Below are 26,687 nucleotides of genomic sequence, written 5' to 3'. Positions count from 1 at the left end.
TTCGTCAAGGTTGCATTATCTTATGTAATGCTTTATCTCTCACTATAATATGCACACTCGGTCTAGTATCAGCAACAACGCGAACACTCTGCTCAGTATTATTTTTGATTTCAGACAGAAAGAGCAACGCCGTGTGTGATCCATAATGAGTGAAGCAAGTTGGAAAACTGCCGAGTTCTTTAAGGACGCAATAGTACGCGATCTTTCCCTGGAGTGTACTGATTCGTTTACAATCACATCATTCGAAGTTGGCAAGGCGAATGAAAAAACGGCAGGCTATATGTCCAACATCTACCGGGTGTTGATCGAGCTGAAGTTTGACAAAGGAACTGCGAAGCCGACATCGCTGTCATACATTGTGAAGGAAAAAACAGACACAGCATTCGGAAGTGGTCTGGTTGAATTAATGTCCGTTTTTCCCAAAGAGAGTGAAGTGTACGAGAAGCTATTGCCCGCCTTTGAGCGTATCGTGCAGAACGAAGAAGAAACGGTACGATTTGGACCAAAAGTATTGAAAACAACTACCAACCCTGACACGGTAATTGTGCTGGAGGATCTTTCGCTCAGTCAGTTTCGGATGCGGGAGAAAAGTTTCGGTCTTTCTGTAACAGATGTTAAAAGGATACTTGAGAAATTGGCCAAATTTCATGCCGCATCGGTGCTTTATGTGGAGAAAAATGGAGCGTTTTCGGATCTCTTTGCCGAGGGTGTAATTTCGGAACGCACAATTGACGCACTGCGCGGACACTACGAGTCGTTATATAGTGCCTTTGTACAAAGTTTGCGTGATCGTAACATGCCTGCCGAATACTTGCAGCCACTGGTAAAAGATGATCAGTTACATGCTCTATGGGCAATGCTTATAACGTTTTTATTTATTATTTTCGTACAGATCAAATTTGATGGACAATTGCTGCGTGAATGCTGTAAGGCACAGCAGGTGCATCATTCTGAGCTGAAAGTCTTAAACCATGGCGATCTGTGGCCCAACAATGTTATGTTCGGGACAGATGATCTACGGTTTGTAAGTATAATAGTAGCCACATTGAACGAGTAAAAGGTAGTCTTTATTTGTGTATTTCTACTCCTCAGTTGGATTTTCAAACTGCATCGTATGGGTCGCCTGCAGCAGATTTGCTATACTTCTTTGCCACATCCGCTACGGAACTGATGTGTGATTCGTTGGAGGAGCTGTTGCTATACTACCATGAACATTTGATAAAAACATTACAACAGCTGCAGTACTGTAAATCGATTCCAACGTACACGGAGCTACTTGATCAGATGAGGCGTCGCAGTGTATTATTGCTGCCGCCTCTATCGGAAGCATTAGCAATTACGATGTCTGGCTTGACGGAGCCATCGGATATGGAAATGATAACATCCGAGCAACCGGAAGGCGTTGTGCTACGGAAACTTGTGTACAACAATCCGGCATACGTCGCACTGATTGATCGGCTGCTTCCCAAGCTTTATGAATTACGGTTGTTGAAATGAGCTACATTTTCATTTAATCCTTAATGGGAGTGAAATAAACTTGTGTTAAACTCACAATATTTAAGTATTATTTGTATGTGTGAGCTTTATCTGTTTTTATCTTAATCCAATTATATTACAAATTGATACTAAGTTTAAAGTACTTATAGTCAAAATTCGGAAAAGGTTGAAGTTGCACGAGGCTACAATAAAAGCATGTAAAAATATGTAAAATTGTTGCAACATGTTCGTGTAAAAGCATGCTAAAGTATGAAAAATACCTTATAATTTTTCTCTAGCCAGCTCTAAACTTTAAGCTTCATTTCCAATAAAAAAAAATCTTTAAACTTTAATTCAATTTTGCCCTCTATGTGTCTAAAGTACACAAAGCAACCAATGCACACTGGAAGCAGGCCGGAATGAAAATCTTTTTTTATTTTTGAATTTCAATACCGGTAGTATTTTTGCTTTAAAGCAGATGTTATTACATTACAAAAGACAAAAAATAGGCTTCTAAACTCCGTGGATTGCAAGGAAAAAAAATGTCAAACTTGAAAAATGTTTCAAATCCTTTGTATTTAGGCAAATGTAAGGAGCATCTTTCAACTACAATATTTCATAAAGTACTTATTTTATGTTGAAAATTAATAGTGTTTTAGAAAGTTTATTTCATAATCTTTGAAACGATGCCTTATTTGCTTTAATTATTTAATTTTTATGAAATTTATGAGAGTAACTATAGCAAGAAAACTTCAAATAAATAAAATATTTGTCTTCAACATGGTAAAAATTATAGAGTTTATTATACTCATGTTTTCCCTAGTACTACACATTGTAGAATGACTTATTATCAAGCTTGTGTCCAAAAATCAAGATTCTCAACTTTATAAGTTACATCATATTTTGTAATTATAAGTTTTTAAGAAGTATAGGCCAAATTACTTCTTCTAATAGTATTATCTTGAAAGGGATAATAAAAACAAAGTTAATTTAAATAGTAGGCATTGGAATTACGAGTTTTTACTGCAATCATATTTATAGGACGGAGAAAATGCATTTGAGCAAATTTTCAAGAATAAGATTATAAGTATGAAGTATAAATCACAGCTGGGATGTTAACATTATTTTGTAGCCTTTTCATAGATGTGAATATTAAAAGCATAATACATTCGTACGTAATATTTAAGATTAGGTTTAAGTGTAAGTAAAACACGACCTGTCAAATACTTTGAAATACTAGTGTTACCGCTTTAATTTTAATAGCTTCGATAATTTTTATAGTAATGATACTTTGTTTTTTTAGGGGTTGATTTTGCTTATGATTTTGTTCGCAACTAATTTTCGAGACATATTAGTATTTGCAAGGTCCTACAACATGCAAATAACATTCAAATTTACTCTCTTATGATTTTTTTTTAAATGGATGATACTTTACACTCCTGTCATAATGTACGTATAGCACAGCTAATTTACAGTACCAGCACAAGGAAACTGTTACAAAAGCGTTAAACTATCGAAATGTAGCTAATTATGGCCACTGTGTAATGGCCTCTCCTATAATATAAGCCAAAAAAACTGAAAATTGAGCAAGTCAGTGGAACAATATTGATCATTCTGGTTGTATCTATTTGACAGTTACATTCCGTCACTTTGGATTTCTCCATTTATGTACAAACTAAAGTGAGTATGTGGACAAACTAAAGTTTATAGTTATGGCTTATGGTGGTCTTCCTCAACAATGCATCGACACACAATTTGATAGTTTGTTTCATAGCAAAATCTAGTATGACTTCAAATTCAAGCGGTATTTCGCAAAATGGTATGAGGTTTTACTTAAGCGTAGGACCAAGAAAGAACTGGTCCAGAAAACTAACGCTACGACCAGTTCTTTGATTAAAACTATTATGTGAAAGTGTGAGGATTCCAACAAAACATTTCCTTCGCAAAGTCTGATACATAGGCAACAATTATTGAATCCGTTCAGCCAGCAAACAAAGAGTAGTGTACCAACCGAACCAATTACGGTTTTATACTTAAAGCGAGGAAGTTATCAGATTACCTGTGCATGTATTCTTTTGTTTCATTCAACAGACCTCCAATTGTTCTTATATATTGTGAAAAGTTGTGAAAATTTAGGATAGATTTAGAAAAGAGTACATAAGAAAATCCTCAAAGCATCCAGTTTTTATGGATATAACTGTCAAATGAGGGTTTCTTCTTCTTTATGTTTTTAGACGTCAAATTGTACTGGATAAACCTATCTTATACATCAACTCATTTTGGTACAAACAAGGATAGATTTTTATATAATTATATTTTTTTTTTTTTGAAATAAGTACTTTTAAAAAATTTCAAAAAATCAAATCAAACAGTTTTTAACATTTCTCGACAAAATATTTAAGCTTCAACAAAATAACATCAATCATTCTTGATCTAACCTGATCAAACCTGCGACGAATCGGCGTTTGTGTACATATGTTTCAGGCTTAAATAATTTAGTTTAGTGTGTGGTTTTGTATGGAGTACTTTGGTACAGAGTGATTTAAGCCTCTAAGTGTCAAACTTCATTTACAAAAGCTGGCTAGAATCGCAAAACCCCCCAATGACAGATCATTCAAATTTCCAATGTTACTGTTGAAATATATAATACGGGATTGAATTGTTTGCTTGTGGTGTTGAGCTGGCTAGAAGAACTCTGCATGAAAATAGTTGGATAAGTTGAGTTTTCGTATTCGCTATTAGAGTTGTAAAATAACAACCATTTGTAGTTTTGGTTACAATCCTGCTAATTACAAAGTAAATTTAAATTACGAAACTATATGCTGTAAAAAAATATGTAGTACACACAAATTTTGTATAACATCATTTTGTATTTTAGGTTAAGTTAGTTTAAGCATTCATAAATTAAAAGAAGGAAGGAAGAACGATAAATTACACCTACTAGTTCCGATTAGTGTCGAACGATGCTCGTTGTATTCGTCAGGGTTGCATTATCTTATGTAATGCTTTATCTCTCACTATAATATGCACGCTCAGTCCAGTATCAGCAACAACGCGAACACTCTGCTCAGTATTATTTTTAATTTCTTACGGAAAAAGCAACGCCGTGTGCAATGAGTGAAGCAAGTTGGAAAACTGCCGAGTTCTTTAAGGACGCAATAGTACGCGATCTTTCCCTGGAGTGTACTGATTCGTTTACAATCACATCATTTGAAGTTGGAAAGGCGAATGAAAAAACGGCAGGCTATATGTCCAACATCTACCGGGTGTTGATCGAGCTGAAGTTTGACAAAGGAACTGCGAAGCCGACATCGCTGTCATACATTGTGAAGGAAAAAACAGACACAGCATTCGGAAGTGGTCTGGTTGAATTAATGTCCGTTTTTCCCAAAGAGAGTGAAGTGTACGAGAAGCTATTGCCCGCCTTTGAGCGTCTCGTGCAGAACGAAGAAGAAACGGTACGGTTTGGACCAAAAGTATTCAAAATAACTACCAACCCTGACACGGTAATTGTGCTGGAGGATCTTTCGCTCAGTCAGTTTCGGATGCGGGAGAAAAGTTTCGGTCTTTCTGTAACAGATGTTAAAAGGATACTTGAGAAATTGGCCAAATTTCATGCCGCATCGGTGCTTTATGTGGAGAAAAATGGAGCGTTTTCGGATCTCTTTGCCGAGGGTGTAATTTCGGAACGCACAATTGACGCACTGCGCGGACACAACGAGTCGTTATACAGTGCCTTTGTACAAAGTTTGCGTGATCGTAACATGCCTACCGAATACTTGCAGCCACTGGTAAATGAAGATCGGTGTGGAAGATGGAAGATGGAGTGTGTATCATGAGCAATGCGTATATCGTTTTCATTTATTATTTTCGTACAGATCAAATTTGATGGACAATTGCTGCGTGAATGCTGTAAGGCACAGCAGGTGCATCATTCTGAGCTGAAAGTCTTAAACCATGGCGATCTGTGGCCCAACAATGTTATGTTCGGGACAGATGATCTACGGTTTGTAAGTATAATAGTAGCCACATTGAACGAGTAAAAGGTAGTCTTTATTTGTGTATTTCTACTCCTCAGTTGGATTTTCAAACTGCATCGTATGGGTCGCCTGTAGTGGATTTGTTGTTCTTGTTTGCCACATCCGCTACGGAACTGATGTGTGATTCTTTGGAGGAGCTGTTGCTATACTACTATGAACATTTGGTGAAAACATTACAACAGCTGCAGTACTGTAAATCGATTCCAACGTACACGGAGCTACTTGATCAGATGAGGCGTCGCAGTGTACTATTGCTGCCGCCACTATCGGAAGCAGTAGCAATTACGATGTCTGGTTTGACAGAGCCATCGGATATGGAAATGATAACATCCGAGCAACCGGAAGGCGTTGCGCTACGGAAACTTGTGTATAACAACCCGGCATACGTCGCACTGATTGATCGGCTGCTTCCCAGGCTTTATGAATTACGGTTGTTGAAGTGAGCTACAATTTCCTTTACACTTTTAGTATTTGGAGGGTGAGTTGAAACTTGTATAAAACTCTCATTTTTTTAGTATTATAGATCTTCATTTGTTTTTTATCTTAATTAATTCTAATGATATTATAAATGTATACTAAATCTATGTAAAGTACTTAAAGTAATAAAAATTCGGAAAAGGTTGAAGTTGCACGAGGTGCCAGAAATTCGGGAAATATGTTTATTAGATTTTGAATACTTTTCCAAATGTGTTTTTGCAATCATCTATCTCGGCTTATTTTTTTTCTCTTAGCGTCGTTTAAAAAATTTACTTGATACAGGGTTTCTTACAATTTATTGGATATCTTTTTTGGTGCGTTTCCACGATTTTTTGGTCGTTTCCCATTTTTTTTTGGTTCAATTGTATTGATATCCAATCGGACGATACTATTAATATATGGGAACGAACCAAAAATCTATGGGAAACGATGAATAAATCGTGAGACGATCCCAAAACATTATGGGAATTAACCAATAAATCGTGGTAAACTCTGTAAAAGCTTTGATGTATTAAAAAAACTTATTCCATAAATTCATTTTAAATGTTTACTGATTTATGTGTGGCTCAGCTTTTATGTCAATAGCTCTACAGCTTGTTTTCTATTATCTTCTGGAGTTCTCTATGTATTTTTTTTACAAATTAATTGCATTAGTGTTCATTTGAATCGTTTAATCATTTATCTCGCTTGCTGTTAGCGGCAAGTGGTGTCAGCAAACCACGCGATCGGAAATATGGCAAAAGATCCTTCAGCTGCTCCTTGTAGCGCTCATTATCGAAAAGAAGCTTCTGAAACCTTTGCCCCACTTCCGTCTGTACGATGGCCGCTTCCTGCGAAGCATCGTCTGTGTCGTCTACCAGCACGTACGGTAAATCGATCACGACAGTCTTGATGGCGGCAGTCAAACGATCATTAAAATCAAGGTGAAGCTGCCGAAGCGTCGGCAGTGGTTTCCCGTACCCGAGCAGCACCAGGTTGTGCACCAAGCGTTCCTGATAGTAGCGTAAAAAGTAGGCTTGCTTGGAGAGCTTCAAATCAGCCCGTGCGGAGGAGAACAGGAAGTGAATCAGATCGAACACGGGCGAGCCCCAGGACGGAAACTGAAAGTCGATCAGTGCCATACGATCGACGGACCCATCGTAGTCGTTGTATGCGAACAGCATATTGTTAAGCCAGGCGTCGCCATGATTGAGTACATTGAAACCATCCGGATTGAGGGTCCACGTGTCCACCAGCAGCTGGTAGATCTGTTTTGCAACGGTTTCCAAATCGTCTACAAATTCGCCCGCAAAATCCCACTCTCTCATATATCCAAACAAACTGTCCAGCGAAGGGGCAAACATGTGATCGGTTTTTGCTGCCATCTGCCGGTCGGCGGACGATGCGGTGAGTATCGCGGGTAGCGTTTTGCCCGATTCGCTATACACCGCTGAAGCAGCGTGGAACTGGGCCAGATGGTTAAGTGCAACCTCCAAGTGAGCCTGGTCTAAGCAATCCTGCCTGTTAGCCATCCGGTATCCGGAGATTGTTAAATCTTCCAGCACGATCACCTCCACCGGTAACCCGACGCGTGGTTTGTAGTACCGTGGTCCTAGCTTCACCGATACTCCCTTGCTACGGTAAAGTGCTTCAAAGGCGGGAATCAGGTGCTCGTACAGGTAAAGCTCGCGCACGTACACCTCCTTATCTAGGGAGTAGGATGCGGCAATTCCCTTTGGTGGCGCTTTGACGATAAGCGAAAGTGTTTCCTCCACGCCAGCATCCTTCCATAGCAGCTCCACCTTGACCGAGTACAGGGCTGCAGCGTAACTGTCACCCTTCTTCGCTGCGTTCTTCGTGTATACGCTGCGGACAGTTCGCTTATCCTCAGGTGCAGTGCCAAACTTAGCGTCAACAATGTGTTCTACGAACTCGCGATCCAACCAGAGGGGCAACTCTAGCGAAGGATCACAGTCGATACGTGCGGGGCGCTGTGTTCCGATTTGCAGCAAATCGTGCACACCCATATCGAAGAAATACTCCATCAGTTGCTCCATCTGCCGCACATACACCGGATTGGTGTACATTTTCAGCTTGAAGGATTCGCCCGCCGCGCCCTGATCCAGCATCAAATCCATCGAGGCATCGTCCGTTTTCTCCATCAAGCAGATGGGTAGTATGGAAAAGCAAATCATATATCCGAACAGATGGTGTGAGATGATGTCCGAGTGGAGCTCCTTCAGCAGCGGCACGGTACCAGTGTACCCGAGAAACTTCAGACTGTCGACGAGATGCTCGTGGTAGTACTGCACCATGTAGTTCAGCTGCGACAGCTTGAAATCTCCATTGGCCGAGGTGAACATGAAGTAGATCAGATCGATTGCAGGGGAAGCCCAGAAGCTAAGCTGATAATCGATCTGGAATATGACATGAAAGCGATAAGTTAACGCCTCGCTCTTCTTCCAAGCGTTTTTTTTTGCAAGAGCATCACAATCTTACCAACAAGATATCGTTCACCGTGCTGTCCTCATTATATTGGAACAGAATGTTATTGCACCACATATCACCATGATTCAGCACGTTGAATCCCTTCCGATTGGCGCGGGTTACGCGAATCAGCGAGTCAAACAAATCCATGCCCCAATGTTGCTGCAAAGGAGGGAAGCACACGTCACCAAGCTGCGCAAACAGTAGTAAAACAAACCAATACGCACCATCACGCTGGCGCATTGTTGCGCTTTTTCCGACCAACATCCCATAATTTTCTGGAAGAAATCGGCCTGTCCCTTCTGAAACTGCTCGCTCATCGCGCGCCCCTTCTCGGTGAACATGCCCTCCCGGAACAGCTCCCCGTACGGGCCGCGATGATCCTCCAGCACGACCGACGCGGCATGAAACTGCGCCATCCGGCGCAGTACCAGGCGCGTATGCTCCATGTCCAGTCCCTGCCGCCGGTTGGCCATCGTAAACTGGCGTTCACGCAAATCTTCCAGCACTATCACATCGGTCGGTTCGGTGCTGTGCTTGAGACAGCGCGGACCAAAGTGCACGCTGGTACGGCCCGCCTGATGGTACAGCTGTTCCAGGCGGGGCAGCACGTCCGTGTACATGGCGATCTCTTTCGGGAACAGGTTCATCATCTTCACCATTTCATCGGTCAGCGAAAGCTTTGGCAGTGCCTTCACAATCAGCGAAATGTCCAGCGGCGTGCCGTCGGTATTGTGCAGACGGACCGAAACGCGCACGCGGTACAGAATGGAGGCATAATTATCACCCGCCTCCGTTGCGCGCCGAACGTCCAGGTCGGTGATCGTAAAATCAGTGGCCGGTTTGCCCAGCTTCACCGCTATCGCATCGACAAAGTACTCTTTTGTCATCCATTCCGGAACACTCACCGCAGCACTGGCAGATGATGTCATTGTACACTGACTGCTTATATTTGTATAGTTTTTAATACCTGCACTTGTTCACTACACAACCGACTGGGGAAGGTTTGGTCCGTTTGCTTTGAGCGACTATTAAATACTGACCCACGATCAAAGCTCGGCGGCGCGAGACTTGAAAATGGCACCGTGTGAAAGTGTGCGTAAAAGTTATCTTTTCTAAACCCGCCCTGATAGTCTAATGAGTTGACCGAACCGACCGACGACCGTATCATACAGGATGGCGGTTTCGTTCGAAGCTACCACGATAAAGGTTTCTGCACGATATGGGGATATCTCTTTGCTGGTAATCTTTACCCCACCCTCAAGTACACCGTCTCTGCGTGGAACGTTTGAATGAACGCCGGCACCAATACGAGAGCAACAGGTCGGTTTTTGAGGGTTTCGCGCATGACGGAAACGCAGCCAGTGTCGTGTGGCATCGATTTCATCAAACGTTGTTATTATTGCTCGTAAACATATACATTGCGACCCCCACCCGAGATCGATGGGATGGGTGGGAGGGGGGGGGTTTAGAGCAACAGCACACACACACACACACACGACCGCCCGTCCGCCATGCGTTCGGATTTCTCACGCAATCTTTACCGTTTGTTTTGTGAGGTCTTCTGTTTAGACGGTTGCTGGCGCGAATTCCGTTCCAATTACAATTGTGGCCTTTTTTGGAGGTGGACAAATGATAAGAATTTTGCGAGCGTCCGTTAGCACCAATGCCTTATAGGGGAACGTTTGATAAGCACAAGGTTGCAAATTTACGATGCGGGGGGCGCGCGCGCATTGTCTACAATGGCGCGCGACTATGATAGAGGCGCGTTGCCAATGGGTACAGGCGGAAGATATAATGTGTAGCCTAATTACGTCATTTGTATAGGAAATCAACGGAGATGATTGGGATGAATGGGATGAAGCACGGCTGAAATTGAAAGTCATGCTGACGACGGTGTTTGCACGCATCGGTTGTGTTAAAAAACGGTTGCGTAGGTCCGCTACATTGCGGTTTGACCATTAGTTATTTAAAACGCATAACCAAAAACAGTCACGCAAACAAAAAGACACATTTTTTATAAGAAGAACTAAGCAACAGACATTAGTTTATTTACTCCTTGTGTTTACATTGCTTCCTCTACTCTCTACAGATTTCTAATTTACAAATTGCCTTTACGTGGCACTCCTCGGTTGCGGAAGTAAGGCAGCAAGACCTTCAGTTGCGTCTTCAGCTCCTCATTGTCAAACATCTGCTTCTGGAAGCGTTGTCCAGCCTCGGTCGAGCCTTCAACAACAGCGTCCAGCGAAGCATCGTCCACGTTCGGAACGAGCGCGAACGGCAGTGCCAATAGGGCGCTGACCAAACCACACATTAGCAGATCGTTAAAGTCGACCAGCAGCTGCTGCAGCGTTGGGATGCGCTTCCGGTACCCGAGCAGCACCAGACTGTCCGCCAGCTTTTCCTGATAGTAGCGCAGGAAGTAGTTCAGGTGGGAAAGCTTCAGGTCCGCCCGAACGGAGGAGAACAGGAAACTGTGCAAATCGACCATCGGCGAGGCCCAGCAGCACATTTGAAAGTCGAGCAGCGTAACGCCGGTGGCCGTCGGTGCGTCTGTGGCACCGGATGCGTAGCTAAACATCACATTGTTCACCCACAGATCGCCGTGATTTAGCACATTGAAACGATCCTCCCGTGGGGCGATAATGGTGGCCAGCTGATCGAACGCGTCCTTTGCCACTGCCTTCAGATCGGTGTAGTGGTCGGGCGCCAAAAAGTCCCAGCTCGCCATAAACTCGACCAAACTGTCCAGCATGGGTTGAAACAGTTCCTTGCCCATCGTTTTGAGACTTTCAATCACCTTTGGCCCGCTGAAGTCACCCGAAAGGGTGTTACCTTGCTCGACAAACACCGCCGAGCTTGCGTGCATTTTGGCCAGCTGCTCTAGCACCAGCTCGGTATGGTGCTGATCCAACCCCGCACGACGGTCCGCCATGCAGTAGTTGCCACTGTGTGCCAGATCCTCCAGCACCATCACGTCCGCCGGAATGGCTTCGCACACCTTCAAGCAACGTGGGCTGAAGCGTACGGTCTCGCCCTTATCGTGGTACAATCGCTCGAACGCAGGCAACAGCTCCCGGTACATCTGTATCTCGCGAGTCGAGAAGGCTAGATATGCCGTATGCTCCGCCAGCACACCCTTCGGCGGTGCTTTTACAATCGTCGAGAAGCTCTCCACTACACCAGTGCCTTGGGTAAGTACGTCGACCTTGGCGCGGTACAGCATCGATGCGTAGTTATCGCCCTTGCTGGTGGCAAGTTCCACACGTACGTTACGGATGTGTCGTCGCTCGCCGGCCGGGCACGGTCCAAGCTTGGCCGCTACTACGTCGTCGAAAAAACGTCGATCCAGCCACAGCGGCAGGTGGAGTTCGTGATCGCACTCGATCTCGGCCGCACGCTGGCTGCCCTGCTGGTTGATGTCGAATGCGCCGGAGTTGTAGAAGTACTCCAGGATCGGAGCCATCTGCTCGACGTACGCCGGTCCGTTGTACATCTTCTGCTTGAACGCGGTCCCGGCGTCGCCCTGGTCGAGCATCAGATCGATCGAAGCATTCTCCGTCTTCTCCATCACGCAGATGGGAAACACGGAAAAGGCCGTACTGAGCCCGTACAGCTGCCGCTCGGTGAAATCCGAGTGTAGGTCTTGGAGTGAGGGACGCGCACCGCCGTACTGGAGCAGGGTCAAGTTCTCGGTTAACTGCTCGTAATAGTAACAGATCAAGTGGTCTAGCTCGCGCAGTTTCAGGTTGGCGCGCACCGAGGAAAAGATGAAATAGTGAAGGTCAATTACCGGGGAGCCCCACATGCACATCTGGAAGTCAACCTGCAATCAAGGGTAGTGGGTGTGTGTGTGTGTGGGTATGATTGCGGGATTAGATAAACCGTTCGGAATTGGCCAATGTCGGATCGTTCAAGTTCGTTAAGGGTTCCTCTTCCTACTTACGAGCGTTATTTCTTTGATCTTGCTGCTGTCGTCGTACTGGAACATCATGTTGTTACACCACATGTCACCGTGGTTTAGCACGTTAAACTTGGCCGGGTCAGGTTTCGTGATGCGTAACAACGCATCAAACATGTCCATGCCCCAACCTTTCTGAAAACACAGAGCGAGAGTGAGAGAGGGGAAAGGGAGAGCAATGTACCACAAAATTAGTTCCACAAATTGCACACTGCATGATGGGAGACATTAGAACAAAGTCCTTATGACATCAAATGATCGTACGATTTGTGATTGTTTGCACAGAGTTATGAAGTCATTGCGTTAGTTGCCTTATTCGTACTCACCATAAGCTCTGCGTATAGTTTCCCATTGTTTGGCCATTTGCACATCACATCGTACATGAAACGGTCATGATGTACCTGGAATTGCTCGAACATGGCGCGGTTCTTTTCCGCGTACATTCCCTCCTTAAACTTCGCATCGTACGGTCCATTCCGCTCGTAGTACACGGCAGAGGCCGCATGGAACTGGGCCAACCGTCGCAGCAACGTGTGGCAGTGCTCGAGATCGAGCCCCTTCTGGCGCTCGGCCATTTGAAAGTTGCGATCCTTCAAATCCTCCATTACGATAATGTCCGTCGGCTCGGTGCAGTGCTTTAGGCAGCGCGGACCAAAGGCAACGTTTACCCCTCGCTCACTGTACAGTGCCTCAAAGGCGGGCAATATTTCCGTGTACACGGCCATCTCCTTCGGGAAGACGTTCATCGACGTGATCATTTCCTCGGAGAGGCCCAACTGCGGCAGCGCCTTCACGATCAGCGAAACGATCTTCGGATCCTGCTCGGCGTTCAGCAGCACCGTCAGCTTCACGCGGTACATGATCGAGACAAAGTTGTCTCCGGCTTCCGTGGCCGGTCGAACGTCCAGATGCTCGATGCTGAATTCACTTGCCGCAGTGTTGAACGCTTTGGCGATCGCATCAATAAAAAAACTGCTCGTCATCCATTCCGGAATTGAGACGGGTTTCGATGACGCCATCGTTGAGCCGTGTGCCGACAATATTAGATGCTGGGACAGAACAAAGGGTGGATGCGTTCACAAACGGGAAATCTCTTCAAAACACCGAACCGTTCTAGTCGGATGCTCGCGCATTACTAATTTCAAGCGAGCTGTTTACGCGTGGCGTTGATTCGCGCGCTCCCCTACCCTGTGAGATACGTTATCTATTTGGTGGAGTGGCGGCATTGAAAACGGGAGCTGAAGTCTTTGTTTTTTTTCGTTTTCTTGTTAGTGTCTTGGTTTTACTTAGTTTTAAGTAATTAAGATATCTGTTGACAATATGTAAGATGCATAAAATAACGTTTATTATTTTTATTCATGTATAGCTGCGGCGATTGAAAGAGCGCTAGGGGGATTCGAAATTGCTATTTACAGCTAAGAATAATATCCAATCATGGATTACCCTACCGGGGGCAAAAACCTTGACCGCCTAAAAAATGGAAATAGTTCAATTGTATTAACGACACAACTATAGGGGTTGAAGAAGCATGGCAATAGTACACTTCCTCTTTTGTCTATTTTTGGCGGATAAATATGAAAATATGCAGCTATTAAAACTATATTATCTGTAGTCCTATCCGATAATTTGAACCTATAATTATGCTGTATGTTTTACAAGGGATACAATCTTAAGCTATAGGTATTCTATAAACACTGACGCGGGGTTGGATGTACAATATCCTATCTCTGAGGCGCTCCAACTTCTGCAATGCAGGTTTAGCAAAATTTCTAATGACTGACTAATTTTGCTGTAGCTGTGAATTGTTTTAATGTTGTGCATTGTAAGCCGTGTTGTTCTTTTCATCTAACTGCAATTCATTGGTATTAACGCCATGTAAGACCAAAAGTATCACACATATGATATCATCGATACACCGCGCGAAGCAGTTATAGGAGATCAAGCGTTTTATGTTCCCGATAGTTGTTTTTTTAATCATAGCTTTGTTTTTATGAGGTAGCCTGTTCCTTAACTGCATCTTCCCTACTCAGGAAGGGTATGATGTCCGGCAGGAGCTGCTTCACCTTACGTTTCCATCGAACTTGGGATCGCTTGTCGATCGCATTAGTACTTGCCTGAAACCTTCCGTCTAACATCCTTTAATCATCATGTACTGGTCCTTGAGGTAAAGCGTAAGAAATATTAGTGTAATTTTCAACAAGCATGTCTAGAAAAAATATAAGCATATTTTTGATCAAAAACTTTGAACTAAGTTTCCACAATGTATGCCCTCAATGAATGTGGGCCGCGGCAAATGGTTTTTTCAAACCCAAGTCTGGAAACGGTAAAAAGGTTGGAGAGCACTGCTCTAATCTACCTTTGCAAAACAAAAAACGTGCATATAAACTCATCACCATCTTCTTTGGATTCTACTTTTAGGTAACTCATTACTTGCTCGTATCCTGGCAGTACCTGTTTAAAGATTTACTATCCGAGTTACACGAGGGGTATTCGGTGGGATAATTTTAATCTACACTAGTGCATCAGGCGGCCTTGGCTTTTGGGCTTCAACCACCATTCTACATTGTGTTTATTCTTCTCCTTGGTTTTTGTTGTTACCTGCTTGCTGATCTCTTATGGTCTGGCTTTAGAGTTTTAAGCTTCAATTATGTTAGCATTCAACGCTGTGACTTATGCTTTATCCATTTTGCGACAGAAAACTTTATCTACGCTTGAAATTTCGGGTTCCTATAGAACTCAAGACCGCGGGACACTTTGATGAATCTGCGGGAGTCAATCGCAATAGTGCGAAAACGTTGACTGTTGACGCCTTACGGTAGGCAATGTGCATGGCACATTTGGAATTAGGACAACTAGATTAATTAGTACATTGGTGAGGGAGGGGACGGCATGAGATGCAACTGCCACCGTGACTTGATCAAGGAAGGAGGGCGGGGAAGGAGGAACAAACCGATGAAAAAATTTGATCGGAATTTCCACAGGAAAGGGAAGGAATGGTTGTTTGACGTGCCGAACTAACCAGGTCAAGGGATGGGGAGGAAGTGACTGATCATTGGACTATGCCGAACTGATCAGGTCGTTGGTGGGAAAGGATGAGGAAGCGACTGATCGTTGGACTATTCCGAACTGATCGAGTCAGAGTGAGGGGATGAGAAGGGGCCAAGGGGGAGTTTGCAAATTGACCAACTGCACCAGAGAGCCGCCAAGAGTGTCCAGCTGCAGCTACCGTCAAGGAATATCGAAGGATTCTAGGGCTGTGTCGAGTTGAGGATATGAAATAATTTCGAGTACGAAAAATTTGCTTTTTCTCTCTAATCCCATTTGCATTTATTTCTGCGCATCCTATGGCCTACAGAGGCATGCGCTTCTAGCGATTGTTATACGGTTACACGGTAACCAAGAACAGTGATAATCGACCATGATGTCTATATTAGTATTGGTTAGTATTCCTGCAGGTTGCATATCTGCAGGCGGATATTTGTTATAAAACTGTTGTGGACAGACCGCTGCCTCATCCTGAGGGCTCGCCGTTGACAGCAGGGCTGTCATCCGGTGACGTCCTCAGTGAGGATCGCGGCGCGAGCAGGACCAGTTGTCCTCTCCCCGCATTGCGTGTGCTGTATTTATATTATTTATTACGTGCGTGTGTTATTGTATAACATATACGAAAGATATTTGTTAAATATATATATATATTCTGTTTGTGCCGTACACACCACCGTCTCATGTTTGTTTTGTGCGGACACAACAAAAACGTACACACATAAAGGATTAGAACTTAATTTCGAAAAAAGATTAATTAGAAGAAGAGTGAAATTGCCAGGGAATAAACATTAGCACTTCAAACTTCGGCGAGACAACAACAATTTATGTACGATTGAGAAAGCGTCATCATTGACGATACCGAGATCTGCGGATTTGTATCGCAAGACTGCGGCACACTTTTTCGGGCACACTATCGCACCTCAGGGACATATAACATGACAGCAAAAATATTTTTTAATTTTTTTTTTTGAGCTACCACTGTTTGGGGCTTGGAAAAGTAATCTATAACGGCCTTTTATTTGTTTGTATGCGAATTAATTAATGTTGCCCACTCTTAAAACATTAAATTTGAAATTTGAAAATGTATGCTGTTAAGTTATATGTCCCTGGGGTGCCCGAAAATGTGTGCCGCAGTCTTAAGATACAATTCCGCAGTTCCCGATATCGTCAACGTTTTCACGTATCGTTCCGCAGTCTTGCGATTGACTTCCGCCGATTCATCAAAGTGCACCCTGCAATCGGCTTCCTATTTGCTATTGCAAGGAGTCCTGGTGAAAATCAGCTCTAATTGGCATCCTTCTTTCCAGTTTCGTAAAACTCTTTGGTTGCACGTCCGAAGCAATTTGTTAAATGCCATAAAAAAAATGTTAACATGGAAATTGCTTGTGAAAGAGTGAGGACAGCAACAGGTACAACATTAACAAGCTTTTACGGTCTCCTCAACATACCATCAAAGTTGGTAGAGCGAGAATGCATGTTGTTTTTGTTTTCTGGAAGGGCTCGAATAAGCTGCCAATAGTTTTAAAATGTATTGGTCATTATAATGAAAATCTGAGTATAGAATACGGTTATAGAATGTGGATAGAACCCAGCATAGAATACGGTTCTGCTTGCTTGTGTTCTTGATTCGAATAGAGACCGCAGCCTCAGCAAGCAGTATGCCAACTGCACCAACCGGTTTATCCGTGCTGTCACTATAATGTCATCCCGCTGCAGCGAGGAACTGTAAATAGCAAAGAAAGTGTACCCGTGTTTGCTGCCGCTCGGCACCAAAATTTATCACATTGTATGACGGTCGGGTGTGTTTTAGCGCGTTACCGAGTGCAATACAACGTAGTGCTGGACGCATTCCTATTGGGCAGTGCAGTGTGCGCCTCGTAGTGTGCGAAATGGGCGATATTCTGTGGTCCCCAGCGATGAACGAGCCGTCGACGTCGCAGCCGCAGCTGCCGCGGTTTACCGAAAATGATCAACTGTTCGACGAGCTGCTGGAAAACATCGTGTATGTGGGCAACCTGCCGAAACAGATCATGCTGACCGATCTGATAGAGCTGTTCAAGTACGCCGGCCGGATCGAGCGCGTCGCCTGGTACGGTGAGCATCGTACCGACATCAACACGAAGGTGGCATTCATCCGCTTTCGACACTCGCGGCACGCGAAGGAGGCGGCAAAATGGGACCGGATACGCTACCAAGACTCAATACTCATCGTGATGCAGATATTCAAAGACCAGTGGTTCGACATGAGCGTATCGATAATGGTGCGAAACATACGCGACGGTAGGTAGAAAACGACGAATAAGAAGGGGGGTGACCGAGGGAGAGAGAGGGAGAGAGGGAGAGGGAAGATACAGCGGAGGAAAGTCCCCGTATGACAAACCCGCGCGGGTAGTAAGAAGAAGCAGTCTTGTGTCAAATCCCTTCGAAAAGATCGAACTGCCGGCTTACATACCCGTTATTCAACGCTTTCTTTCTTTCCAACCGTCCGATTTTAGATACAACCGACTGGCAGCTGTACGAAGCATTTCGACGGTTTGGCAAAATCTACGGCATACTGATACCGACACACGGTACCGCGTACGTAGGATTTTACTATGAGGCCGAAACACAGTGCGCACTGGAAATGAACAACAACATGTTCAACGGCAACAGGATGCGGGTGGAAATGTTGCGACGGAACCTGCCACTGCAGCAGATCGATATATTCGATATCACGAAGAACGAGGTGCGCCTGCTGCGTGACATGCTGCTCGAGGTGGACGAAAAGCTCGAACAGTTCTACTCGGCGTACGACGAAGCGTTCAACTACTCCTCCAAAGATTACCGCCGGTGGAAGCGGAAGCGGCGCCGCGTAACGCCCCTGCTGAGCGATTCCAGCTCGTCGTCCGAGAGCAGCTCGTCCAGCGTGTCGGAGATATCGAACCGCAGTGCGACCGAGGTGCGGCGCATACTGTGCGGCTCGAACGAGGAGAACCGCTGTCTCGGCATCTTCGGCATGAACCCGGACACGACGGAAAAGACGCTGATGAAGCTGTTCTCCCGCTACGGTCACGTGAAAGACATCAAGCTAATCTACGACGGCAAAACGAACGTGTCGCGCGGCTACTCGTTCATCTACTTCAAGCATGCCAGCGATGCGCGCCGCGCGCAGCGCAAACTGAACGGCACCATGCTGGAGGGGCGCAAGGTGCGGGTCGACTTTAGCCGCAGCAAGCCGCACGAACCGCGGGCCGACCGGCGCAAGCGCGTCTCGCCCACGGTCGCGTCGACCAGTGCGGATCGCTGCTGCCATCGCCGGCATGGCGCCACCCATCACAAGAAGCGCAAAAAGCGTCGCGTCTGCTACTCGTCGTCGGACTCGGAATAATTGTGCGCTACACGACACGGTACCGGGCAAGGCGGAAAGCGGAGCGAACGTGGTCACTGACGGTACTGCTGGAGAGCCAAACTCTCTAACCGCCCATCTTATCAACCTTACCAGTTTTTAGTCTCACACCGACAGAAAGGACACTCCATCATTATACCAATCCTCCCTCCCCTCTTTTTTTAGTTGCTTATTTTCTATGTGCTTTTAGGCGTGATGTCATCGAATGGTAACAATACCATCATCGTTTGTTTAAGGCAAGCCCTGCACTATCAAAACATCCGGAGACCACATGGTCAATTACCATTTACTTCAACAACCATCTCAAGATTCATGCACAACGCTGCATGCACAGCACAACAGCTTCAAACAAACAAACAATCGTTCTTTTCCTTGGCAAATGCCATCCTCCAACTCAAACAGTGTGCAAAGAACGCAAACAAAAGGCAGTAAATTCAGCTTCTATCAAGAACAAAACAGCAGCAACAGCAGCAGCAGCAGCAAGTAATCAGCATCAAACACACTTCAATTCGTAAACGTACAATAGTTTGTATTGTTTATTCGCTGTTTGTCATTTAGTTGAACATTGATAGTACATAGTTTGTTCTGTTCGTTTGCTTAACACCTTCTCTACGAACTTACGCATCTTATTTCCCACCCAGAACTACTTACTCAATTATAACAGCACAATTGAAAACACTTGAAAACAAAACAGTTTAGTAAACAGAGAGAGAGAGAGAGAGAGAGATAGCGAGATAGATAGGTTCGAGATACCCGAAACCGCAATTCGACGGTTTCAGTTGGAAACGGGATAAAGACAGGACAGATGTATGTTTTGTATGTATGGTTTATATATATAATATATATATGTGTGTGGTAAATCCGCGGTACCAACGAACCAGGAAACTGATGGAAGAGATCGAAATTCTGTTCCGAATACGCACGCAACACATCTCAGACGATGTAGAAAACATTATTTGTGTGGCAAAACACACTCGTGATGGAAAAACTAAACCGCCGCTAAACGAGTAGCGAATGGTGGTACAGTGACCAGTTTGGCACTGTAAACGATAGGAGAGACATAGAAGACACAGAAGAGAGAAGGAGTGAATCGGAAACAAACGTTGTTAAGAAAACGTCTTAAACATCTTAACTGTGGTGCGGCAAGTAATATCCCTTCCTGCGTTGGGAAAGTGCAGTAGGGCGATGGAATGCTTGCAACATAGCATTTGTTATGTACATTAGGTTGTTGGAAGCCCGCTCGAACGGTTTGCATGTCAAAAGCCTCATTGAGGTCTCATTTTACTGCTTAATTACGGAGGAGGATTTAGATTCTAGAGGTAGGAAAGGGATCGAAGTAAAACAAATCGAAACGATGGGACAGTAAACCAAGCCACTGAAGAAAAACTCGTGTGAACAGCTCGAACCACCCTCGGCATCGGGACAGAGATAAGTGATTGATCAAGCGAACTCCTACCCGGAACGTTCGATGTCATAGTGACTGATTAAACGATGCACTTCGATGTGTGTTGTGCCTGCTCGGTAGCAAATGCGTCCATCAACATTTCGTTTATTCGTTGTATTCGTGGAAGTGATGATCGTGGGCCACTCGCGGAACCTGACCTCGCTTCCAACAACCAACAATATTCGACAGTACAGCATCAACGATAAGGTCAATCCACCCAAACCACAACCCGGCTATCCAACTGACGCCACGCCAGTGCCAGACCCAACGGTCGCTCCACGTGCTCAAACCACATGGTGCGGTACGGCTCCGGTGCCGTACGCAGGATGGTATTCGGTACCATTGACGGTGCCCGTGCCGCCTGCAGCAGCAGCAGCAGCGGCCACTGCAGCCGCCGCGGCCGCCGCTCGTTGCAGCGATGGATGATGCATGTGGTGTGTCGCTGCCGTAGTTGCTCCAGCTGCCACCGAGCCTGCCGGTGCCGTGGCCGATCCATGCAGGCTGTGGTGTGGCTGCGACGGTTGCTGCTGGTGATGTAGGTGCGCATGGTGGTGCGATTGTTGTGGCGGCTGCGACTGCTGATGTTGCGCCGAATGGTTGTTGTGTTGCTGCTGCTGCTGCTGTTGGTGATGATGATGGTGATGCTGGTGATGGTGATGGTGGGGGGCGTGATGGGCGGTCGTCGCCAGCACACCCGGGTACAGCTCGGGCGAACGACCGTCGTGGGTGGGCGTGCCGGCCAGCAGCTCCGACATGAAGCCAATGTACGTTATCGCCAGGCGCAGTGTTTCGATGCGCGACAACCGTTTCTCGTACGCGAAGGTGGGCACTTTGCGGCGCAGCTTGTCGAACGCTTCGTTCAGATTGAACATGCGGCGCCGTTCCCGTATGTTGGCTGCGCGCCGCTGTGCCATCGACGCTACCCGGCGGCGCGTTTTCTTTGTCGACCCACTGGACGGTGCTGGTTGTGCGCCACGTGGCGAAAGCCGCTGGCTGACGAAACTGCCGACCTGCTGCCGGGGCCAGATAGCTGTAAGAAACGAAAAAGAAACAAAATAACAGGAAAGAAATTTAAAATCCGAAAGTCAAATGCCGCTGCACTGTGCTGTGTGTGCGTGTGTGTAACGTTCAATGTTTCTTCCTCCCATCAATTTACAACACACGTGCGACAGTGGCAAACATTATCAATAGCCATGGCTGTGGTTCTCAAACACAAAGCAAAGATCAGCATCAAATCAGCGATCCACACGCGCTTTTTTACATCATCTCCAACCGTCCCACGCATGGTACAACGTTCAAACGAGCAGATCAACGCAGAGTCATCGTCAATGTACAATGAATGTCAAAACTACTGTATGCATCCATTTATGAAAAACTGTTTAAAAAAGAACCATTAAACGCGATACTGTATAGTAACGAACGAGTTGTAAGTGGTGATTGTGTGTGTTTTTTCTTCCTCTTCTTTCCCTGCGAGATCAATGCCCGGAGAGTTGCATGAGCAAGGCCGAAATTCCTCATACTATCAATCGTAATCCTGGATCCCGGTCGACGGTCTTCTAAACTGCATTTCAATGTCTGCCCCTATCAAAATTTAGCTTTAGCTTCAAGTGGAGCACTATTCATCAAAGGAAGGATCTTCATGTGCAATGGGTTGTTTTAACAACACATCCAACCACAACGATGCCTCCGTTTCAAACGATCAATCGAGCGTTCGCTCCTCAATTAATTCAAATCAATAATGTTCATCCCGATCTTGCTAGTCCAACATGTTGGTGAAACCATCAGCTGAATGTCGCCGGTATGTAATTGGCATCATTTGGGAAAATCGTATCATCTCACTTTTCACGTTTTCATTTTCTAAACATTTAATTTTCGTTGATAATTTTCCAAATTTATGATTTTAAATGTATGGTCATTTACAAAGCGGCTCGAACATTCACTTACTATTTTTTTAGAACTATTCTTTTTTACTAGAAGCAACGGTGAGATGTAAATCTAGTCAAAAATATTGTAAGGGATGAAAATTGTCACTAAACAGGTAAGTATGAAGTACTGCATAATGCTGATGGATTAATTAATAGAACAGTTTCAAAACTTCGAAATGTTATCATTGTAAAGCTAATCATCAAAACTAACTTTAATGTTTCCGTCGGCTTAATGTATTTACGGCCGTGGACTAATATATATTGGGACAGTGTGAAGAAATCTGATTATTTTTAATATAAGTCAATGACAGAAATATTAGCACAAGCGCATTTTTCCAAAAATGGTTTGTTACTGTTTTTTATCCATAGAAAAGCTATTATTGCGATGAGATCACCCTCCATGTAATTATTATCCTAATAATTTACTAGCACTTGCAAATTTACTTACAAAGTCATTGCTAACTTATGGTAAGTATATATAATTTCATTCATATTATTCATAATTTTTTATTCCATACTGAATTTTGCACTAAGCTTGGAGAATTGTGTAATTTTAAATGGCTTGGTGTGTGTGTGTGTGTTTGATGTCATATATAGTATACACTTTATTGAAAAAAAGAAAATACAATAATAAATACTGATTTACACCAAGTACATTCCTTTTAGTACAATCTTTATACGTAAGTGGTAATTTCACACGCACCGAGTCCGTGGTAGAGGGCTAAACGTAATGGGTCCCACACAGGAATGGAGCGAATCCCCCATGCCGACGGACTTTGGAATCCTCTCTAATGTGTACAGGTTACCGATTAGTTGTTAACAGCTTTTAGGGCTTTTCAATGTTCTCATAATTTTATGACACTTTCTTAAGTCTTTCTATTGGTAAGTGAACTTTAGATGATGGGAATTGGATTCTATAGGACCTTTATGGACAGACTCCACGGAAACTCCAAAAAAGGTGGCATAGAGTCCTTATAAGAAAATGATCAAACCATTCCTATTGGAATCATGATAAAGAGCTTACTAGAAAGGATATGTTTAAATAAAAACGGTTCACCAGTACAAAAATCACATAGCGACGAAATTGTCACTAATTCTTGAAAAAGCAATAATGTTTTTAAAAGATTGATTTTATAATGGATTGACATTTTATATCACTTTATATACAACTGTAGGATCGTAAATGTTGCTAACGATGATTGAAAATGACAGCAAAACATCATTTAACGTGGGATCAATGTCGGTGTCGCATCAATTAATTGTCATGTATCACTCAGTTTGGGAATGCCACCTCATTCGGCCCAATGTATGAAAATTCCGTATCATTCATACATATTAAGAGCAAACTTTAATGACACATTTTGTCATTTTTGTGAAGCTTTCAATGCTGAAGATACTGTCATAATGAACTGAATAATGACGAACAATATTTACTACTATTGTGAATCAAGTGAAAATGATGATTCCGACCTCTAATCGTAGAAATATTGAGAAGAAACAATTGGATTTGGTCCCATTTTTACTTTGGTTGTTCAAATCGAGGAACAACAGTTAATTAAACGACCATAATGCACTGCATAATGCCTCTGGATGATAATAATATTTAAATCATTTACAAATGAGGCACTTAAAAATGCTCTTGCATGTTGTTTAAATAGCAATAGTCACTTTTAATCTTCCATCGACATGGCCAAATTATAGACAAATTTTATCTTATACTTTTCCTTGTAGACTCCGGTCTGTTTTGTTAATATTTCCTATTAATTGTTCGTAGAGTCAAAGAACGTGGAGTCGAAAAATGAAAAAAAAAAACAAGTAATTTAACATTTAAGCCTTCAATACAAAACGCATGCATTTTTTCCACAAGATCCGTCATTATCATCTAAACCAGCGATTGGCTAACTTTTGAGGTAAAGTGCAAACTTTAATAAATTATCTAAAGCCGCGGGCCAGGAGAATGCAGTTTATTTGCACGTAAATTATTACAAATTATACAAATCATTACCCCCGAGATCGAGCATATTGATTAGTCCGTCAATCTGATAAAAAAGTTTGGAAAAGTTCGAGCATTACGATAGTTTAATTTGGAATAGTTCGACGGTATAAAAAGTTATACTAAAAGATGATCAGTCATTTGTATACGAATTGGCTCTTCCTATCTTTCAACTTCTGGTAAAGTAAAGTAAAGTCCTTTTGAAAGGCGATCTTTATCACAGACCTGGTATACTGGCGTAGAAGAACTCTCACTCACTCAATGTTTTGTAATAGAGCAAAATTCGCAAAAATGTACAAATAGCCAAAAGCTTGTAAGTAACATTGAATAAGTATTTATCATAAAAAGTAAACGTAAATATCAATTTGTACAGATTACATCTTCAATTAAATATAGTGCTTGGAATATCGGTTCATATATTACAAAATCGTAGTGTAAGGGTGCTCGAAATATTGATAAAACTATAAATTGATAAGTTTGCTCTAAAATGGATACTTAAGCTTTTAGATACTGTTTTGTTATAGTTTTGTGGTCATTTGCGGTCATTTGCATAATGATGAACTATAACACAATGATAGTTGCTTGTAAAATGTATACAAAAGGAACTACGTTATACACATTTGATGATGATTATTTTGGTATGGTTGATATAGAATTGCCTTATCGACAAATAACACACCTTTGACCTTATTTTAATAAAAGGTCGGAACGAAAGATTTTTTTTTCATTTAAAAAAATGTTTTCTATTTAACTTCAAATTAAATACAGTCTTTCCCCGAGTTACGCAAATAATGCGTTCCAGGGAAATTCGCGTAATTCGGATTTTTGCGTCGAATATCATGTTTTTGAGCCAAAATTTGAATGATGAAAAGTTATTTATGATTATATTCTATAATTTAATGTTGACTCAATTCATACATTTTGTGTAGAAAATTCGGTAAATTCTGTGTATTTAATGATTTCAAACATTTAGCAATACTGCGATTTATTTTGAATTTGGCAATTGTTGGAGGAAATTGTACCTATTTGAATTGTATCTGTCAGAACTAAAAATTCGCGTAACTCGACTGTCGCGTAACTCAGGGAAAGACTGTAGAAATGTTTAAAAATTAAAGTTATTTCATTCATATATTCTCGATATGTTTTCCCATAGTCACGTTAAACACTTAAAAAACATCACAAAATTCCACCAACAACTAAAACCAGTTTAGTCGCTCCATCTTGATAAAACTAAAATGAGTTAGCCTATCAGTTAATGAATTGAAAGCACCAGCATTGACGTAACTCATTTGATAATAAGTTATGAGATCGTGTAAGATGTTTATCGAAACGATTTTTATCTAATAATCGGACTATCGGAAAATAAATAAAATCATTTCCAGTCCAAATCATAACTCACTATTCTTGAAAAGTAACTTTGAATAATAACTTAATCTTTGAAAGACAATCAACACCACTCAAGTCAATAGATTTCACCAACATCTTCAAAGATTTATTTCTAGCAACGCCTAAGAAACCACGTATCCTTGCAGGTAATGTGTTGTTAAGGTTGTAATCAAATAGTTACGCGCAGTAGTTTACCTAAATCTGCACACGGAAAGCCGGCCATCAGCTCCGGATAATGTACCATCGGTGACGGGGCTTCCTGGCCCCAGATTGGCGTAAAGGGTGCCACATCCGGCGGAAACGGTGGTTCCATTCTGTGTGATATTGTTCTAATGTTGTGTAAACCTTTTTGTTCAATAAAATCCGTTTTGGCCGTTTTTTTTTGAACAATTTGTTTCGCTATTTTTCACACTAATTTACACTTTGCGGAAACTTTCGTTCGAACAGATTTCCATGTATAAAATTTCTTAGCACACTCAACACCACTAAACGTTCCAGCCACTGCTCTGGTCTCCGGACAGAGGCCTCAAACTGTGTGTCCCACACCGAACGAACGTCGCGGACCGACTGGCGGATGCTGCAGACAGAGAATTTAATATTCCAAATCCGGAACAGCAGGCCCCTGTGCCGTGTTTCGGTGGATTTGGTGTGTGGTGTGGCGGAGGGGAGGAAAATCACCACGAACGGTAGCATTATTTTTAATATCCTTGCATCTGTGTGAACCGTCGTCTCGTCTCCTTTCCGGAGGCTCGCAAAACTTTTCCCCGGGGTTACGGCAGTTTTCCTCTGCATCGTTGTAGTACCACGATTGGTGCGAGTGGTAGCAGCTTGCACGAATGGTTCTTTCCTTCACTCTGCCACCGCGTCAACCATCCGCAGCAGCAGCAGCAAATCGAACGCAAAGGGAGTCGAAATTTTCCAACCCACAACGCTATGGTATCACATTGACCGGGGCAGGGCAGAGGCAAACTTTTCCCTCCGGAGCGAGACGGCGAGATTCGGTTATTACTGGGAATGGGAACTAAGGGGTAAGAAAAAATCACAAAAACCAAACAAAATGAGATTTCTGAAGGAATGCCCGGTCGGTGG

The 26,687-nt window shown here is 43.4% G+C and overlaps 5 protein-coding genes across 5 annotated transcripts; 2 read left to right on the top strand and 3 right to left on the bottom strand.

Annotated features, from left to right (window-relative positions):
- The first annotated feature begins 43 nt into the window (after nucleotides 1-43).
- Nucleotides 44-6,170, top strand: LOC11175655 (uncharacterized). Its single transcript, XM_061649741.1, has 6 exons — nucleotides 44-823; nucleotides 893-1,024; nucleotides 1,093-1,494; nucleotides 4,560-5,267; nucleotides 5,355-5,486; nucleotides 5,555-6,170. The coding sequence occupies exons 1-6, from the start codon at nucleotides 146-148 to the stop codon at nucleotides 5,957-5,959; spliced, it is 2,457 nt and encodes an 818-aa protein (XP_061505725.1). The 5' UTR covers nucleotides 44-145; the 3' UTR covers nucleotides 5,960-6,170.
- LOC11175866 (uncharacterized) lies at nucleotides 6,137-9,638 on the bottom strand. The gene is made up of 3 exons (XM_003436547.2): nucleotides 8,687-9,638; nucleotides 8,472-8,621; nucleotides 6,137-8,389 (listed from the first exon to the last, which is right to left on the bottom strand). Exons 1-3 carry the CDS (start codon nucleotides 9,389-9,391, stop codon nucleotides 6,668-6,670), a joined length of 2,577 nt encoding a protein of 858 aa, XP_003436595.2. The 5' UTR covers nucleotides 9,392-9,638; the 3' UTR covers nucleotides 6,137-6,667.
- Nucleotides 9,639-10,517: 879 nt separating this feature from the next.
- Nucleotides 10,518-13,573, bottom strand: LOC11175702 (uncharacterized). Its single transcript, XM_003436546.2, has 3 exons — nucleotides 12,747-13,573; nucleotides 12,406-12,555; nucleotides 10,518-12,285 (listed from the first exon to the last, which is right to left on the bottom strand). Exons 1-3 carry the CDS (start codon nucleotides 13,437-13,439, stop codon nucleotides 10,561-10,563), a joined length of 2,568 nt encoding a protein of 855 aa, XP_003436594.2. The 5' UTR covers nucleotides 13,440-13,573; the 3' UTR covers nucleotides 10,518-10,560.
- A 3,578-nt stretch (nucleotides 13,574-17,151) lies between these two features.
- Nucleotides 17,152-21,724, top strand: LOC11176155 (nucleolin). Its single transcript, XM_003436545.2, has 2 exons — nucleotides 17,152-17,745; nucleotides 17,961-21,724. The coding sequence occupies exons 1-2, from the start codon at nucleotides 17,355-17,357 to the stop codon at nucleotides 18,830-18,832; spliced, it is 1,263 nt and encodes a 420-aa protein (XP_003436593.1). The 5' UTR covers nucleotides 17,152-17,354; the 3' UTR covers nucleotides 18,833-21,724.
- Nucleotides 20,355-26,195, bottom strand: LOC1271492 (protein Fer3). Its single transcript, XM_310293.4, has 2 exons — nucleotides 25,794-26,195; nucleotides 20,355-21,324 (listed from the first exon to the last, which is right to left on the bottom strand). The coding sequence occupies exons 1-2, from the start codon at nucleotides 25,909-25,911 to the stop codon at nucleotides 20,579-20,581; spliced, it is 864 nt and encodes a 287-aa protein (XP_310293.3). The 5' UTR covers nucleotides 25,912-26,195; the 3' UTR covers nucleotides 20,355-20,578.
- Nucleotides 26,196-26,687: the final 492 nt, after the last annotated feature.

This window comes from Anopheles gambiae, chromosome 2 (assembly GCF_943734735.2).
Source record: "Anopheles gambiae chromosome 2, idAnoGambNW_F1_1, whole genome shotgun sequence".
In the NCBI taxonomy this organism is placed as follows: Eukaryota; Metazoa; Arthropoda; class Insecta; order Diptera; family Culicidae; genus Anopheles; species Anopheles gambiae.
This window is presented reverse-complemented; position numbering and strand designations above follow the sequence as displayed.

What these genes read in the sequence shown, in the direction of transcription:
- LOC11175655 (XM_061649741.1), top strand. Translation starts at nt 146, where the DNA reads ATGAGTGAAGCAAGTTGGAAAACTGCCGAGTTCTTTAAGGACGCAATA. An exon ending in GGACAGATGATCTACGGTTT is followed by an intron (nt 1,025 to 1,092) that starts GTAAGTATAATA and finishes TCTACTCCTCAG; the next exon opens with TTGGATTTTCAAACTGCATC. An exon ending in CCGAATACTTGCAGCCACTG is followed by an intron (nt 5,268 to 5,354) that starts GTAAATGAAGAT and finishes ATTTTCGTACAG; the next exon opens with ATCAAATTTGATGGACAATT.
- LOC11175866 (XM_003436547.2), bottom strand. Translation starts at nt 9,391, where the DNA reads ATGACATCATCTGCCAGTGCTGCGGTGAGTGTTCCGGAATGGATGACA. An exon ending in AACAATGCGCCAGCGTGATG is followed by an intron (nt 8,622 to 8,686) that starts GTGCGTATTGGT and finishes CCTCCTTTGCAG; the next exon opens with CAACATTGGGGCATGGATTT. An exon ending in CGGTGAACGATATCTTGTTG is followed by an intron (nt 8,390 to 8,471) that starts GTAAGATTGTGA and finishes GTCATATTCCAG; the next exon opens with ATCGATTATCAGCTTAGCTT.
- LOC11175702 (XM_003436546.2), bottom strand. Translation starts at nt 13,439, where the DNA reads ATGGCGTCATCGAAACCCGTCTCAATTCCGGAATGGATGACGAGCAGT. An exon ending in AACTATACGCAGAGCTTATG is followed by an intron (nt 12,556 to 12,746) that starts GTGAGTACGAAT and finishes CTGTGTTTTCAG; the next exon opens with AAAGGTTGGGGCATGGACAT. An exon ending in AGATCAAAGAAATAACGCTC is followed by an intron (nt 12,286 to 12,405) that starts GTAAGTAGGAAG and finishes CCTTGATTGCAG; the next exon opens with GTTGACTTCCAGATGTGCAT.
- LOC11176155 (XM_003436545.2), top strand. Translation starts at nt 17,355, where the DNA reads ATGGGCGATATTCTGTGGTCCCCAGCGATGAACGAGCCGTCGACGTCG. An exon ending in GGTGCGAAACATACGCGACG is followed by an intron (nt 17,746 to 17,960) that starts GTAGGTAGAAAA and finishes GTCCGATTTTAG; the next exon opens with ATACAACCGACTGGCAGCTG.
- LOC1271492 (XM_310293.4), bottom strand. Translation starts at nt 25,911, where the DNA reads ATGGAACCACCGTTTCCGCCGGATGTGGCACCCTTTACGCCAATCTGG. An exon ending in CTTTCCGTGTGCAGATTTAG is followed by an intron (nt 21,325 to 25,793) that starts GTAAACTACTGC and finishes CGTTTCTTACAG; the next exon opens with CTATCTGGCCCCGGCAGCAG.